Source organism: Coregonus lavaretus, assembly GCF_964263955.1.
Source record: "Coregonus lavaretus genome assembly, chromosome: 6".
In the NCBI taxonomy this organism is placed as follows: domain Eukaryota; kingdom Metazoa; phylum Chordata; class Actinopteri; order Salmoniformes; family Salmonidae; genus Coregonus; species Coregonus lavaretus.
In genome coordinates this window covers 42,443,824-42,459,150 of record NC_139993.1, presented here as the reverse complement: position 1 = coordinate 42,459,150, position 15,327 = coordinate 42,443,824, and the positions used below count along the sequence as shown (strand labels likewise).

At 47.5% G+C, this 15,327-nt stretch overlaps 1 protein-coding gene across 1 annotated transcript in view; it reads right to left on the bottom strand.

Moving 5' to 3' along the window:
* Nucleotides 1–15,327, bottom strand: part of xpr1a (xenotropic and polytropic retrovirus receptor 1a) — a gene marked incomplete at both ends in the record, with an annotated part of 80,513 nt that overhangs the window by 21,384 nt on the left and 43,802 nt on the right. The window contains one exon of the mRNA XM_084164665.1: nt 834–935. Coding sequence (XP_084020791.1) covers nt 834–935 — 102 coding nt within the window. The remainder of the gene's footprint in view (nt 1–833; nt 936–15,327) is intronic.

Genomic DNA, 15,327 nt, shown 5'->3' with positions numbered 1-15,327 from the left:
ATCATTGTTTATCAGGGGAGATAAACGCGAGGAGCAACAGGATGTTGATCAGAGTGCCAGTTCTCTTTGGCAGTCCAACCTGGAGTTTATTTCAGCTTCTGGCAAAGCCTCAACTCTGAAGGGGATGGGAGGGGATGGGATGGGAGGGGAGGGGAGGGGAGGGGAGGGGAGGGGATTGGAGGGGAGGGGAGGTTTATTGGAGAAGAAAAATAGGGAGTTTAAAAGTCTTTCAGACTTTAAGGAAAGGCAAATTAAAGTAGACACTAATGAATGCACTTTTTGTATACTTTGATGGCTTCCTGTCAAACTCGTACCATTACCAATAAAGTATGTGCTCAGTGGTAACGAGATTCAGAATATATCGAATGTCCATGTTGCCAGGCAGCATCAACCCATTAAATGCATTTCTACAAACAGCCTCTAGGGGCAGCAACATTTCCTGATATCTCAGTGGTTCACGAAGTAGTCTATCTGACATCTCATTTTACTACATGAGGTATACATACTCTCTTCCTGAAATAAACCAAGCCTCCTTTCCTAATTTGGTCAGCCATGCTTAAATCAAAGTGCCCACATTAGACAAAACATCACGTAGTTGGCACCCAAGTAAAGCTTATCACTCAACATGACAACCGTATGTGCAAGATGTCAAGGCAATTACTGGCTACTCCCATTGCACTGCAGGCATTAGTTATTATGGCATTATAAGTTACTGTGAGTGGAAAAACTGTAGACGCTGACAGCAAATGAAAGGGGTGGTCTCACTTAGTCAGAGAGACAAACTTGCATAGCATAGCATAGCATTGCAGTACTGCTCCATCAAATAGGCCTACCTGAATAAAATGTGTTGATCTTCAAAAGCTCCTTCTCACAATTCTGAAAAAACTTCTCCTCAAATTTGGCGTAGTATCTCTTGACAGTGTCTTCATCTGTGACTGGAGAGGCAAAAAAGAGACGGAGAGAGAGAGAGGTCAGTTTTCAAAAAACATTCAACAAAAAAACATGATGTAACCAATGAAAAACAATTAATGGACACCCATCATTATGGACATTTTTTAAAAATTCATGCATATGGTAATTGTAGACCTAGATGAATGTGACCATAGCTTGGAGCCAAACAGGTAGCCTATCAGTTTGGCTTATGATTACATTCACATTCTTTTCAAGATGATTCTCCTTCAACAAACAATGCTCTCATTCAGACCAGGGTACTGTATATCAAACCAAGAGAGCCAAAAGGGTTTAAAATGGACAGTGTACTGTTCAGCCCAGAAAGGTCACCAACACGCCCCTGCCTCTCTCGTTCCTCTGATGGTCATTAAATGTTGGGGACACAGTTCTAAATAAGGACACCTTTAATTTGGTTCCTCTCCCTCTCCCTCTCCTCTCCTCTCCTCTCCTCTCCTCTCCTCTCCTCTCCTCTCCTCTCCTCTCCTCTCCTCTCCTCTCCTCTCCTCTCCTCTCCTCTCCTCTCCTCTCCTCTCCCTCTCCCTCTCCCTCTTCCTCTCCTCTCCTCTCCCCTCCCGACTTCTTACTCTCTGTTGCTTTAATCTGTCAGTCATCCGGCACACAGAGTAACCCAACACCCCTATGAGTTGCCCGGGGGATTCCTTCCTCTGTCTGCATCCCATGTCCCCCCACCCCATCCCCATTAACCTTAGCCCAGCTTAGCCCACTGGCGTTCCAGTAAAGATAATAGCAGCCAAGAGGACCAGGGCCACAGGGAGCTGTCCCAAGCCACAGCTTAAAGTCTGACCATAGGTCCACAGCACAGGATCAACAGGCTGTAGTTCTAATGATTTTATTTATAGTGACCACAAGTTCCACAACCCATCCGTCTATAACAGCTGGCAATATTTGACTGTGATCCTGAGAGTAGAGATTCATAGTGTAAGAGACAGGCCTTGTCTCCTGGGACTGGGAAAGACAGAGACAAAGAGGATCTGCACACTGAGAGAACGTGCATCTTTATATCCTCCCTCTGCTACTAAAATACTTGTTATTTTTCAATGACTATTCATCACGATCACTCTCTTATCAATGTTAGCCTGGCCAGACTTGCTAGTTGACACCAGTACTGATACATCATTGATGTTCTATCTAAATGTCACAGCCAGGGATATAGCACACACCATCCATCACACTATCTCCGCTAAATGTTTGTGCAAGAGTGGGGTTATAATAGAAATGTTAGCTAACCTATCATATGAAATGGCCCTTTAATGCAAGTTGAAACCTTTAGATGGAGAGGCATTCAATTCTGTTCTTAGTAATAACAAAAAGATGCCTAAGGCTGTGTAGGCTGTCAATATCCCTGCTCTATTCACCTGCATGCAGAGTGAGAATGCAGGGAGAGACTGTGAATGTGTTCAGTAAAAGGCTGTGAAAATGTTCCTTGGAGTCAGTGAGCCAGTCAAGCGATGTGCAGCTTTACATAAAAAATTTGAAAAACGTTATATATATATAATTTATGAATTGAATCATGTAAAGGACTTTATATGATGAACCACTCCCATAGTACTGGGGAGATGTGTCCCCTTACTGCAGTTCAGCCTAACCTCATGAGAGAAGCATCTTGCAGTCCTAATTAAACATCAAAAACAACATCATCATTGAACAAAAGGAAAACAACAACAGCTCAACTTTCTGAACTGAGACAGAACATAAACAGGGACTGAGATGACCTTTAACTTATCATCTTCACTGGGTCAGTGTGTGAGAGAGAGAGAGAGAGACAAATCAAATCAAATCAAATCAAATCAAATCAAATTTTATTGGTCACATGCGCCGAATACAACAGGTGCAGACATTACAGTGAAATGCTTACTTACAGCCCTTAACCAACAGTGCATTTATTTTAAACAAAAAAGTAAGAATAAAACAACAACAAAAAAGTGTTGAGAAAAAAAAGAGCAGAAGTAAAAAATAAAGTGACAGTAGGGAGGCTATATATACAATAGAATAAAGTGACAGTAGGGAGGCTATATATACAGGGGGGTACCGTTGCATAGTCAATGTGCGGGGGCACCGGCTAGTTGAGGTAATATGTACATGTGGGTAGAGTTAAAGTGACTATGCATAAATACTTAACAGAGTAGCAGCAGCGTAAAAAGGATGGGGTGGGGGGGCAGTGCAAATAGTCCGGGTAGCCATGATTAGCTGTTCAGGAGTCTTATGGCTTGGGGGTAGAAGCTGTTGAGAAGTCTTTTGGACCTAGACTTGGCACTCCGGTACCGCTTGCCGTGCGGTAGCAGAGAGAACAGTCTATGACTAGGGTGACTGGAGTCTTTGACAATTTTGAGGGCCTTCCTCTGACACCGCCTGGTATAGAGGTCCTGGATGGCAGGGAGCTTTGCCCCAGTGATGTACTGGGCCGTACGCACTACCCTCTGTAGTGCCTTGCGGTCAGAGGCCAAGCAGTTGCCATACCAGGCGGTGATGCAACCAGTCAGGATGCTCTCGATGGTGCAGCTGTAGAATTTTTTGAGGATCTGAGGACCCATGCCAAATCTTTTTAGTCTCCTGAGGGGGAATAGGCTTTGTCGTGCCCTCTTCACGACTGTCTTGGTGTGTTTGGACCATGATAGTTCGTTGGTGATGTGGACACCAAGGAACTTGAAGCTCTCAACCTGTTCCACTACAGCCCCGTCGATGAGAATGGGGGCGTGCTCAGTCCTCTTTTTTTTCCTGTAGTCCACAATCATCTCCTTTGTCTTGGTCACGTTGAGGGAGAGGTTGTTGTCCTGGCACCACACGGCCAGATCTCTGACCTCCTCCCTATAGGCTGTCTCATCGTTGTCGGTGATCAGGCCTACCACTGTTGTGTCGTCGGCAAACTTAATGATGGTGTTGGAGTCGTGCCTGGCCATGCAGTCATGGGTGAACAGAGAGTACAGGAGGGGACTGAGCACGCACCCCTGAGGGGCCCCCGTGTTGAGGATCAGTGTGGCAGATGTGTTGTTACCTACCCTTACCACCTGGGGGCGGCCCGTCAGGAAGTCCAGGATCCAGTTGCAGAGGGAGGTGTTTAGTCCCAGGATCCTTAGCTTAGTGATGAGCTTTGAGGGCACTATGGTGTTGAATGCTGAGCTGTAGTCAATGAATAGCATTCTCACGTAGGTGTTCCTCTTGTCCAGGTGGGAAAGGGCAGTGTGGAGTGCGATAGAGATTGCATCATCTGTGGATCTGTTGGGGCGGTATGCAAATTGGAGTGGGTCTAGGGTTTCTGGGATTATGCTGTTGATGTGAGCCATGACCAGTCTTTCAAAGCACTTCATGGCTACAGACGTCAGTGCCACGGGTCGGTAGTCATTTAGGCAGGTTATCTTAGAGTTCTTGGGCACGGGGACTATGGTGGTCTGCTTGAAACATGTTGGTATTACAGACTCAGTCAGGGACATGTTGAAAATGTCAGTGAAGACACTTGCCAGTTGGTCAGCACATGCTCGGAGTACACGTCCTGGTAATCCGTCTGGCCCTGCGGCCTTGTGAATGTTGACCTGCTTAAAAGTCTTACTCACATCGGCTACGGAGAGCGTGATCACATAGTCGTCCGGAACAGCTGGTGCTCTCATGCATGCTTCAGTGTTGCTTGCCTCGAAGCGAGCATAGAAGTGGTTTAGCTCGTCTGGTAGGCTTGTGTCACTGGGCAGCTCGCGGCTGTGCTTCCCTTTGTAGTCTGTAATAGTTTTCAAGCCCTGCCACATCCGACGAGCGTCAGAGCCAGTGTAGTATGATTCAATCTTAGACCTGTATTGACTCTTTGCCTGTTTGATGGTTCGTCGGAGGTCAGAGAGAGAGAGAGAGAGAGAGAGAGCGAGATCAGAATATGTGTGCTGTAAAACAGCTGGCATCAGTGGGTCATAGCCAGTGTTGAGTGGAGGAGGTCAGGAGGGTGTGTGAGTGCCCTACAGTGTATACCACACAGCTCATCCCCTCCTGTCTGGAATAGAGGAGAGGAGGATGAGAGGAGGATGAGAGGAGGAGGAGAGGAGGATGAGAGGAGGAGGAGAGGAGGATGAGAGGAGGATGAGAGGAGGATGAGAGGAGGAGGAGAGGAGGATGAGAGGAGGAGGAGAGGAGGATGAGAGGAGGAGGAGAGGAGGAGGAGAGGAGGAGGAGAGGAGGATGAGAGGAGGATGAGAGGAGGAGGAGAGGCAGCAGCTAGCTATCTGCATGAGGAATGAGGAATGGATGTACGCTCTGTCTATGCTTCAGAAAGCATTTCTGCCTCACTTCCTAATTCCACTGCAGTCACAATACACTTTGGACCAGGGCATATCATGGGAGAGTTTAGCCATTTTACATCGGCTGGCTGGCTGCCAGTCCCCCCAGCACAGACTGGGATAAGTTTAGAGAACAAGCCTGTGAGAACAGAGCACTGCAATACTGCTGCAAAACAAGGTCAAAAACAAGATCCCAAAGGAAGAGGTCATAGAACACTGGGAACCAGTCTACATGAAAACAAGGGGGAGGGGGACGGGGGGAGAGGGGGATGACAAGGAAGAAAGAGAAATAATAGGGATGTGGACTTTGGATGAAATGATCGTAGTTGATGTTATGAGAGGAAATGGAGGAGATGAAAGCCTAGAGAGAAAGGTAGGGAGAGGGCCCTGGAGTGACCCCTGACCCCTACCTCCCCTCGCTGAAGCTCTACTGAGGAGGCCTGCTGGTCCCCAGGAGACTGTGTCTGTGTGTATGCGTGCATGTGTGGATGCGTGTGTGCATATGTGTGTGTGGATGTGTGTGTGTGGATGTGTGTGTGAATGTGTGTGTGCATATGTGTGTGGTGTGTGAGAACAAAGGAGGGAGAGGCAGCGCTGCTTTGAAACAGCCCCATCCCTGCAGCTATACATTGAGTATGCACCTGGTGTCCGATGCAAAAACGTCTCTATAACCAACACTCCAGCCTCATTTGCTTTACCTCAACCTTACTCAAATTTGCATGAATCAACATAATTAGGCTCACAGTTAGAGTAAAGTGCAAACTGTCTAATTTATTTTCAACCAAAATGACGGATAGAAATGAACAGCTCAACTGCAGAGGAGAAAAGACTCAAACGAGTGAAATCATAATGGTATATAGTGTGTTTATTCCCATTTATCAAAGATGTCTGTATTTATCTGAATTCAATGTCTTCTCTCTCTCACTGTATGGGGCCTCATTATTGCACCACTGGAGACAGCCAAGCCCACTCATAGTCCAAAGGTACTGTCCTCCCCAGTGTCCCTCTGACAGGCAGCTCTGGAGGGCCTCCCCCTGAGCTCATTATCCTCAGAGTGGTACTGTGGCATAGCTTACAGCCAACATCCCTCAGGGGAACCAGCCCAGCCCACTACTGCCCCAACCAGCACTCTGCTACAAAGACCCAGAGCCACAAAGAACAAACAGGCTGGGCCACACCAAAGCTGTCTCCACCAGCCGTCACTAAATGGCTTCCTGCAGCAGTATCTGCCCTGACATTACAGGGATGAGTGAGCGCTTAGGTGGATATGTGCGTGTGTGTGTGTGTGTGTGTGTGTGTGTGTGTGTGTGTGTGTGTGTGTGTGTGTGTGTGTGTGTGTGTATGTTTGTGTGTGTGTGTGTGTGTGTGCGTGCGTGTGTGTGTGCATGCATGTGTAAGTGTGTGACGCAGGCAGTAGGATGATGATGAAATGCCTCCTAGGAGAGTAGTAGTTCTGTCCCTGGGGGCTCTGGGTGAAGATGGATGCTCTGGCTGCCTCATCTTGTGCTGTGTTTGATAGTGTTGTTGTACATCAGTATTTTACCTCTCTGTCAGCACTGAGCAGGGTCCTACTCTTTCTTTTGATGTGAGCTCCTTGATGTTTTGTCTATATAGTGACATGATGGAGCTATGAGGTTTGTAACCTTTTACTCATGACAGAGTGTCTCATGGAAGACAGGCTGGGTAAGTGGTAGTTTTTAAGTTTTTCTTCATGGTTTCCTAGTTTGATTTGTTTCAGTAGGTACTGGGTATAGCAAGCCTAAAAATTAAGCTTTCAGTTTGATTAAGATGTGTTAACAAGCGCTGCATATCATGGACATTTCCTGTAAGTGCCTGAAGCGGATGGGGTTTGCACCACAGTCCTGGTACAGAGGGGCTTCCCAGCATGGCCTACATACAGCCATTGCCACCATGTTTCAATCCGTCAACTGGTGACGCTCATGGCAGTCACAGGAGGGACGTGAGAAAAGCTTAAGTGCTTTAGAGCAGCTAGGAAAAGAAAGTCACTTTATTATTCTGTAGTAGAGTGTTTGTGAGTGTTTGTGTGCGCACAAGGATGCATGTGTTTTTGAATATACAGTGCGATCCGTAATTATTGGGACAGTGGAGCTCTATACTCATAAAGCAAAAGTATTGGGACAAATTCACTTATATGTTTATTAAAGCAGTAAAAAGTATTTGTTCCCATATTCATAGCACGCAATGACTACATCAAGCTTGTGACTCTACACATTTGTTGGATGCATTTGCTGTTAGTTTTGGTTGTGTTTCAGATTATTTTGTGCACAATAGAAATGAATGGTAAATAACGTATTGTGTTTTTTTAGATTCACTTTAATTGTAAATAAGAATAGAATATGTTTCGAAACAATTCTACATGAATGTGGATGCTACCATGATTATGGATAATCCTGAATGAATCGCAAATAATGATGAGTGAGAAAGTTACAGACCCACAAAGCCAGCCACACCAATGTGCCGGAGGAAACACCGTTCAACTGACGACTGAGGTCAGCCTGCAGGTGCCCGGCCCGCCACAAGGCGTCGCTGGAGCGTGATGAGCCAAGTAAAGCCCCCCCGGCCAAACCCTCCCCTAACCCGGACATCGCTGGGCCAATTGTGCACCGCCCTATGGGACACCCGGGTACAGCCGGTTGTGACACGGCCTGGGAACAAACCCGGGTCTGTAGTGACGCCTCAAGCACTGCGATGCAGTGCCTCAGATCGCTGCGCCACTCGGGAGGCCCAACTTTTTCCTACTTTAATACACATAAGTGAATATGTCCCAATACTAAAATGGGGGGACTATGTACAAAAGGTGCTGTAATTTCTAAACGGTTCACCCAATATGGGTGAAAATACCCTCAAATGAAAGCTGACAGTCTGCACTTTAACATCATATTAATTGTATCATTTCAAATCCAAACTTTTGACGTATAGAGCCAAAATAATAAAAAGGGCACTGTACATCTAATAGAAACAGGATCTAAACCTACACAAACCATTAGCAGCCAATTTTATAAAGCCATGATTAATCCTATGTGTATTCACTGGTTCCCAGTGCTCCTGTACGATGAGGTTCAGCACTATGGACAGCTCTTGCTCAGCTGCTATCAGTGATGCCCAGTCCAGTGGGGAACACCTCCTTGGCTGTTGCTGGAGGAAGCAATACCATATTAGTCTACCTCATGAGAAACCAATACAACAATAGGACAGCAACCATAAATCCCCTCTAAAGCCTTTGATATCCTCTTGACCTTTATGCAGGTCAAAAGTGAGAGAAATAAGGGGATCTGAATAAAATGTTCTATATCTGAAGACAAATGACTAAACTTACTGCCTACATTCTGTTCATTCAAGGCCTTCTCTCAGAAAAACAATCCGGGCTTCTCTGAGAGAAACAAGTCTTGGTGTATTCCCTTGAAGGTTGCATAAAGGTGGGCAGCCCCTTCCCCTTCTCTGGTGTAAATAAATAATGAGGAGCACTAGCAGCTTCTCCAGACCTGACTTAAGTCCCTCCTCCTTAAATAGGCGGTCCCTGACCCACCCCATCAAGCCTCCACATGAATCCTTCACACTAACCCCCCTGTGGCGATGAGAAAACATGAGCTCTCCGCCATGTCAGAGGCTCTAACCCTCCCTGCGCTGTATGCACACACACACACGCACACACACACGCACACACCACACACACAGAAAGAAATGTGTTGTTGGTCACAGGTTATAGTACTGTAGTTTTCAGACGAAGGAGAGGGTTGTTTAAAAAACTCATATAGCCTAATCAACTGGTAAAGTGGAAGCCTTTGTTTCCTAGTTGTTCGACCCATACAAGAAAGTCAAGCTGATGTATCTGTGTTCCATTTTATGCCCATAGTCCATTTTTCTCTGTCAGTTTTTACTGAACGTCTTCATATTGTCGCATTTATCACTGGGAGTTTGACAGGAACATGGAGTATGACTGGCCCAGAGGAGAGGGGTGATGTGCCCCTTTGTGTTGGGACCAGTGATATCGTGATCTCCTATTATCCTGAAGGTGTAGCCAGGCGAGAGAACATGACATGGATCCCTCTCTGAGTCTCACACTGACACAGCTATATCAGCCCCAGTCATTTTACACTTCATTTAAGCCATGTAATGACACCTCATTGCTGTTTATCACCCATGTCCTTCTGGCATCATTATTAGCTGAAGGTGCAGTTACTGCCACTATATTCATGATTATTCATTTCCCTCATCTCTTCCACTCAACCTGAGTTAAATCATTTTAATGGAATGGAAGTGTAGCAGAGGTGGCTATACAATTAAAATACACTATATTATTGTGGGTGCTGTGAGGACGCTACGACCTGCCCAAATTAGACAGGGTCCTTTTCCTATCGTATCACCTTGCTGTAGTAAACTGAGAGAGTGGGTGGGTATGCTTAGGTGCTGCCTCAGCTTGCATTATTCTAAGGTTTCTCCCTGTCTGAGGAGTAAGGAAGCCTTGTTTGGGAGAGAGAGAGAAAGTGCACTCACACAGAGCAGTGCTTCCATTCTACATCCTCTTGTTCCAGACATACAGGATAACCATGAAGCAAAACCAGGCAGACAGTGCCCCCACACCAACCCAACCCCTCCTCCCCCGTCTGCTTCGTTCCTCTTCCCATTCCCCCTCCAGCCACAATTCATTCTAACAATCATGCAGTTTGTGGAGCCAGAAGACCATTCAGAATGAACATTAACTAGGCTAGCCTGCCAGGTCCGGAGTGGTGTATCAGCCCGAATGAGGGGTAAATAAAAACAGCTTGCTAAGTAAGCAACTCAAACTGAGTCAAACACATTTGTAATAGTAAGGGAGGAATCACTTTTCAAGAGGCCACTTAAAAACTTGAGAGAAGTGTTTGTTTATCCAGTGTATTGGTTAGTGTGTGTGTGTGTGTGTGTGTGTGTGTGTGTGTGTGTGTGTGTGTGTGTGTGTGTGTGTCTGTGTGTGTTTAGGTTGGATTCCCGGCAGCCTGCAGATATTGCACCAGTTGAATACATTAGTGGCAGGAAGGAGAGCCAAGACCAGATGGGATATGAAATGATCTGAGGGACCAAGAGGGATACTGAGACAGGAGAAGGATATAATATGGAATATTACACCAGCTCAGTGAGACAGAGAGACACACAGGGAGAATGAATCATGAAACATTCACCAGTTCACTACTTAATAAAACACACTGCCGCTAACTAGATTATGCTGGAGGTAGTGAATGCCTTTTATTGCTTTTGTTAATATATACCATGTCTTTAGAGGAGAAAAGGCAGTTGTTAATTGTGCTGAAAATAATCCCTTCCTTTAAAGTGAGTGCACAGAGAATGTTACACAAAATCAGGAGATCCGTTTGCTATAGTACTGTATGTGGAAGCGCTGTCCAAGGTTCTGAAACAGTAAATGCATTTCAGATAAGAAAAAAGCCTGATGTACTTTCAGGCTATTTCTGCACCATGATAGGAATGAACGTCAAAACCTTGAATTAAAGACAAACTGGCTTATCTCCTCTCTGCCATAGAAGGATGCGTTCATGTATCCCTTTAATGTAGCCTACATCCCTCAAACCACATTAGAGCAATGCTACTAAACCAAAGGGAAGTTTGTCAAACTTTCATTATAACTTCTTCAATTTTCCTCTTTCCATATAGTACTATAGTAAAACTTTCACAATAGCTTTGACCCAATTATCTTCCAGAGTTCTGTTGTCCAGCCTCTATAAGTCAAGACAATGACTAATCAGAGTCTGACAACAAGATGCTTCTTACAACGTGGGTCATTTATTCCACATTTATCATTGCCGTGTTGCTCCCTTGGCCTAAAGATGCTCATGTAATTGTTTCGGAGATTCCTGAAGTGGAAACATTGCATTACCATCTGATTGTGAGTGTGTAGGACTGCCGTTGTATTCACCCCTGCCCTGCATTGCCCTGCGTTGCCCTGCACTGTTTCCATCATCACTGTGATACGGTCGGACAGTTACAGCATTTAGGGCACTCCACTGGATACAGAGCTCTCAGAGCAGCACAGTGGATACACACCCAGTGGGCCTCTCTCTATGCAGTAGAGACTGAGTAGTTTAGACTAAGGGGCTTGTTTAATAGTTGAGCTGTGGTAGAAGGAGGAAGATGGAGTGAGAAGGAATTACAGTGAGGCCACAGAGGAAGTAGACCACACAATCCTCCAGCCAGGCATAAAGAAACCCACAGCACAGGAAGCATATTGACTATGGGCTGATGGGAATGTTAATCACTTCTTCCATTTAGCTAACAAGGCTTTAAATCTCCTCCACTTATTGTGTTCCCCCCTGACCTCATAAGGATGGAAGGTCAGAGGCAAACAGAGGGAGTAGTGGGCTAGAACTGAATACAACTAGGCATATCTGTTGATCTCAACTCACTGGTTTAGTTAAGAAAGTGACCATATCTTAGCCTTGATAAGCTCTCCTGCTAAAGTTATTGCCCTTTCTTGAGTCCTAGTTTTTCTCTCTCTCTCTCTCTCTCTCTCTCTCTCTCTCTCTCTCTCTCTCTCTCTCTCTCTCTCTCTCTCTCTCTCTCTCTCTCTCTCTCTCTCTCTCTCTCTCTCTCTCTCTCTCTCTCTCTCTCTCTCTCTCTCTCTCTCTCTCTCTCTCTCTCTCTCTCTCTCTCTCTCTCTCTCTCTCTCTCTCTCTCTCTCTCTCTCTCTCTCTCTCTCTCTCTCTCTCTCTCTCTCTCTCTCTCTCTCTCTCTCTCTCTCTCTCTCTCTCTCGAAGTGTTGAAGATGAGGGCCCTCCTGAGTAACTCCTCTCCGTCAGGCTGATAACAGAGCTGATTGAGGGGCTCACTGGCTACTGTCTGTCACTCTGCTATCTCTTTCAAGCAACGGAATGGAACTGATGAAGGAGAATGAAATGTTTGTTAAGTCTTCTGTATTTGTTTTCTATTAATATTTCAAACAGTTTAACCCCTTACACTCGTGGATATTGGCCTGTATGGATAGAGCCACATTTAAATGTTGCTAACAGAAGAACTATAAAAAGCATATGCATGACCATGGTACCAATTGAAAGAGAACACTTTGGAGATTATGTTGAAATGATCAGACCAAAGGTGAGGACACAACAGTTCACCTGACCAAGACTGAATCCAAACATTACACTGTTGATGCACTTTTATGACTCAAAGAAAGAGCCTTCAACTATAAGGTGCTTTTTTGAGCTCTCCTAGTTTTGCCATTGTGGAACTGAAGCAAGCATACTTTGGAACATAGCCCTGCGTCCCCACTATCACACAATTACTGTTGTTGTTTATGCAATCTAAAAAAACGTTCCATTAGAAATCGCAGTCTGGGTCAGGTGGGCATCATTTCAAAGCGTATTCTATTGCCAACATGGCTAGCTAAGTTATAAAATACGATTTTACAGTGCTTTCAAAAGGCACTTCAGACAAACAGATTGTAATTTTGGTGCGCATAGAATGGAGTCCTGAGTGCATTAAAATGTGTGTTCCGCGGCTAATTGTCTTCACAATAAAATAAACATAGGCTCATTCAGTTCAGGACAACCCAGGGTACAACGCATGTCATCTTGTAACTGTACATCAAACATAGCGATCATAAACGTTGATACTTGATATAAGTTCTCAAATATGGAAATGTGAAGCGCACTTTGAAGTCGGGGGTGTGGTTTGCTTGTATTACATTAAAGCGGTATTTATTATAATCCTCAACGTCTCATCTTTCAGAACACATCAACTCCTCTCGATTTTACAGCATTCCCCTCACTCAGACAACAACAAATGTGCAAAAGTAGCCTAATTAGCAGGAGGGCTGGGGAATCTTCTTGTTGTGCACAGTGCTCAAGTTTATAAGGGCTGTCAGTCAAAACCCATCCAGAGCTGTGAAGTGGAGACCCTGAGCTCTGACATCATGTATAGCATGTTACTGTACAGCTACTACGTTCCAATTTAGGCGCTTATCAATGACAAAATCTGTCATTTTCAACCCGTATACGGGATGACATTAACTGTGAGTGGAAAGGGCTACGTCACTCTAAATTACAATTCTGCAACATACCCATTGAAATAAAATTCAAGAACAGTTGTACACATACTAAATACAAGCTACATACGGAGTGTGTGTCACGATCGTCTGAAGAAGCGGACCAATACGCAGCGCGTGGAGTGAACATGATGACTTTTATTTAATAAAGCAACCACGAAAAACAACAAATGACGATAGTGAAGTCCTCTGTAACACTGACAGAAAAACCCACCATCAAAGGACCAAGCAGCGTGTCAAGCGGCAACAGGACCCAGCTCCAAAGGCTTCCTGGACATGGGAGGAGATTTTGGACGGAAAGGGGTCCTGGACTTGGGAGGAGATCCTGGATGGGATGGATCGCCGTCCATGGAGCGAAACGGTGGAGAGACGACGGCGAGAGGAGCAACGGCGTCAGCAGGGCCATCATCGTTGGAAGGACGAGAGGCAACCCCAAAAAGTTTTTTGGGGGGGGCACATGGCTTGGACGACGGGGCTAACGGAGGCAGAGAAGGGGCGAATTCAAGAGGCAACCAGGTTACGGGGGTCACTGGCCAAAGTAGGGAAAGGAGATGTAGAGGCACGGCGTGAGAGACTGAGGTGTGTATCCAGTCCGGTCCGGCCCGTTCCAGTTCCCGGGGTAGAGCCAGTGGTGTGTGCCTCCAGTACGGTCCGGCCTGTTACGACCCCTCGCAACAAGGATACGGTGCGCTTCGCCAGCCCGGCCCGGCCTGTTCCGGCCACTCGCACCAGGGATACGGTGCGCTTCGCCAGCCCAGCCCGGCCTGTTCCGGCCACTCGCACCAGGGATACGGTGCGCTTCGCCAGCCCAGCCCGGCCTGTTCCGGCCACTCGCACCAGGGATACGGTGCGCTTCGCCAGCCCGGCCCGGCCTGTTCCGGCCACTCGCACCAGGGATACGGTGCGCGTCGCCAGCCCTTTCCCACCAGTGCCTACACCACGCCCCAAGCCTCCTGTGTGTCTCCCGAGTCCTGTGCGTCCTGTTGCTGCTCTCCGCACTAGGCTTAATGTGAGTCCCCAGGGTCCAGCATGCCCTGTTCCGGCTCTCCGCACTAGCCCTTATGTGCGTTCCCAGGGTCCAGCATGCCCTGTTGCTTCTCCCCGCACTAGCCCTGAGATGCGTGTCCTCAGCCCGGTACCTCCAGTTCCGGCACCACGCATCAGGCCTACGGTGCGTCCCCAGGGTCCAGCATGCCCTGTTGCTTCTCCCCGCACTAGCCCTGAGATGCGTGTCCTCAGCCCGGTACCTCCTGTTCCGGCACCACGCACCAGGCCTACGATGCGCCTCAGACGGCCAGAGTCTGCCGTCTGCCCAACGGGGCCTGAACTGTCCGTCTGCCCAACGCCGTCTGAACTGCCCGTCTGCCCAACGCCGTCTGAACTGTCCGTCTGCCAAGCGCCGCAGGAACTGCCCGTCTGTACTGAGCCTGCAAAGCCGCCCGTCTGCCATGAGCCTTCAGAGCCGTCCGCCAGATCGGAGCCGCTAGAGCTCTCCGCCAGACAGGAGCAGCCGGAGCCTTCCGCCAGACAGGAGCAGCCAGAGCCTTCCGCCAGACAGGATCAGCCAGAGCCTTCCGCCAGACAGGATCAGCCAGAGCCTTCCGCCAGACAGGATCAGCCAGAGCCTTCCGCCAGACAGGATCAGCCAGAGCCTTCCGCCAGACAGGATCAGCCAGAGCCTTCCGCCAGACAGGATCAGCCAGAGCCTTCCGCCAGCCAGGATCCGCCAGAGCCGTCCAGCCAGGATCCGCCAGAGCCGTCCAGCCAGGATCCGCCAGAGCCGTCCAGCCAGGATCCGCCAGAGCCATCCAGCCAGGATCCGCCAGAGCCAGCCAGCCAGGATCCGCCATTCAGTCCGGTGCTGCCCCTTAGTCAGGTACTGTCCCTTAGTCCGGGGCTGCCCCTTAGCCCGGTGCTGCCCCTTAGTCCGGTGCCGCCCCTTAATCCAGTGGGGTTTAATTGGGGGGTGGTCAGGTGGAGGGGGCTACGGAAGCGGATAGTGACTAAGGTGGGGTGGGGACCACGACCAGGGCCAGAGCCGCCACCATGGAC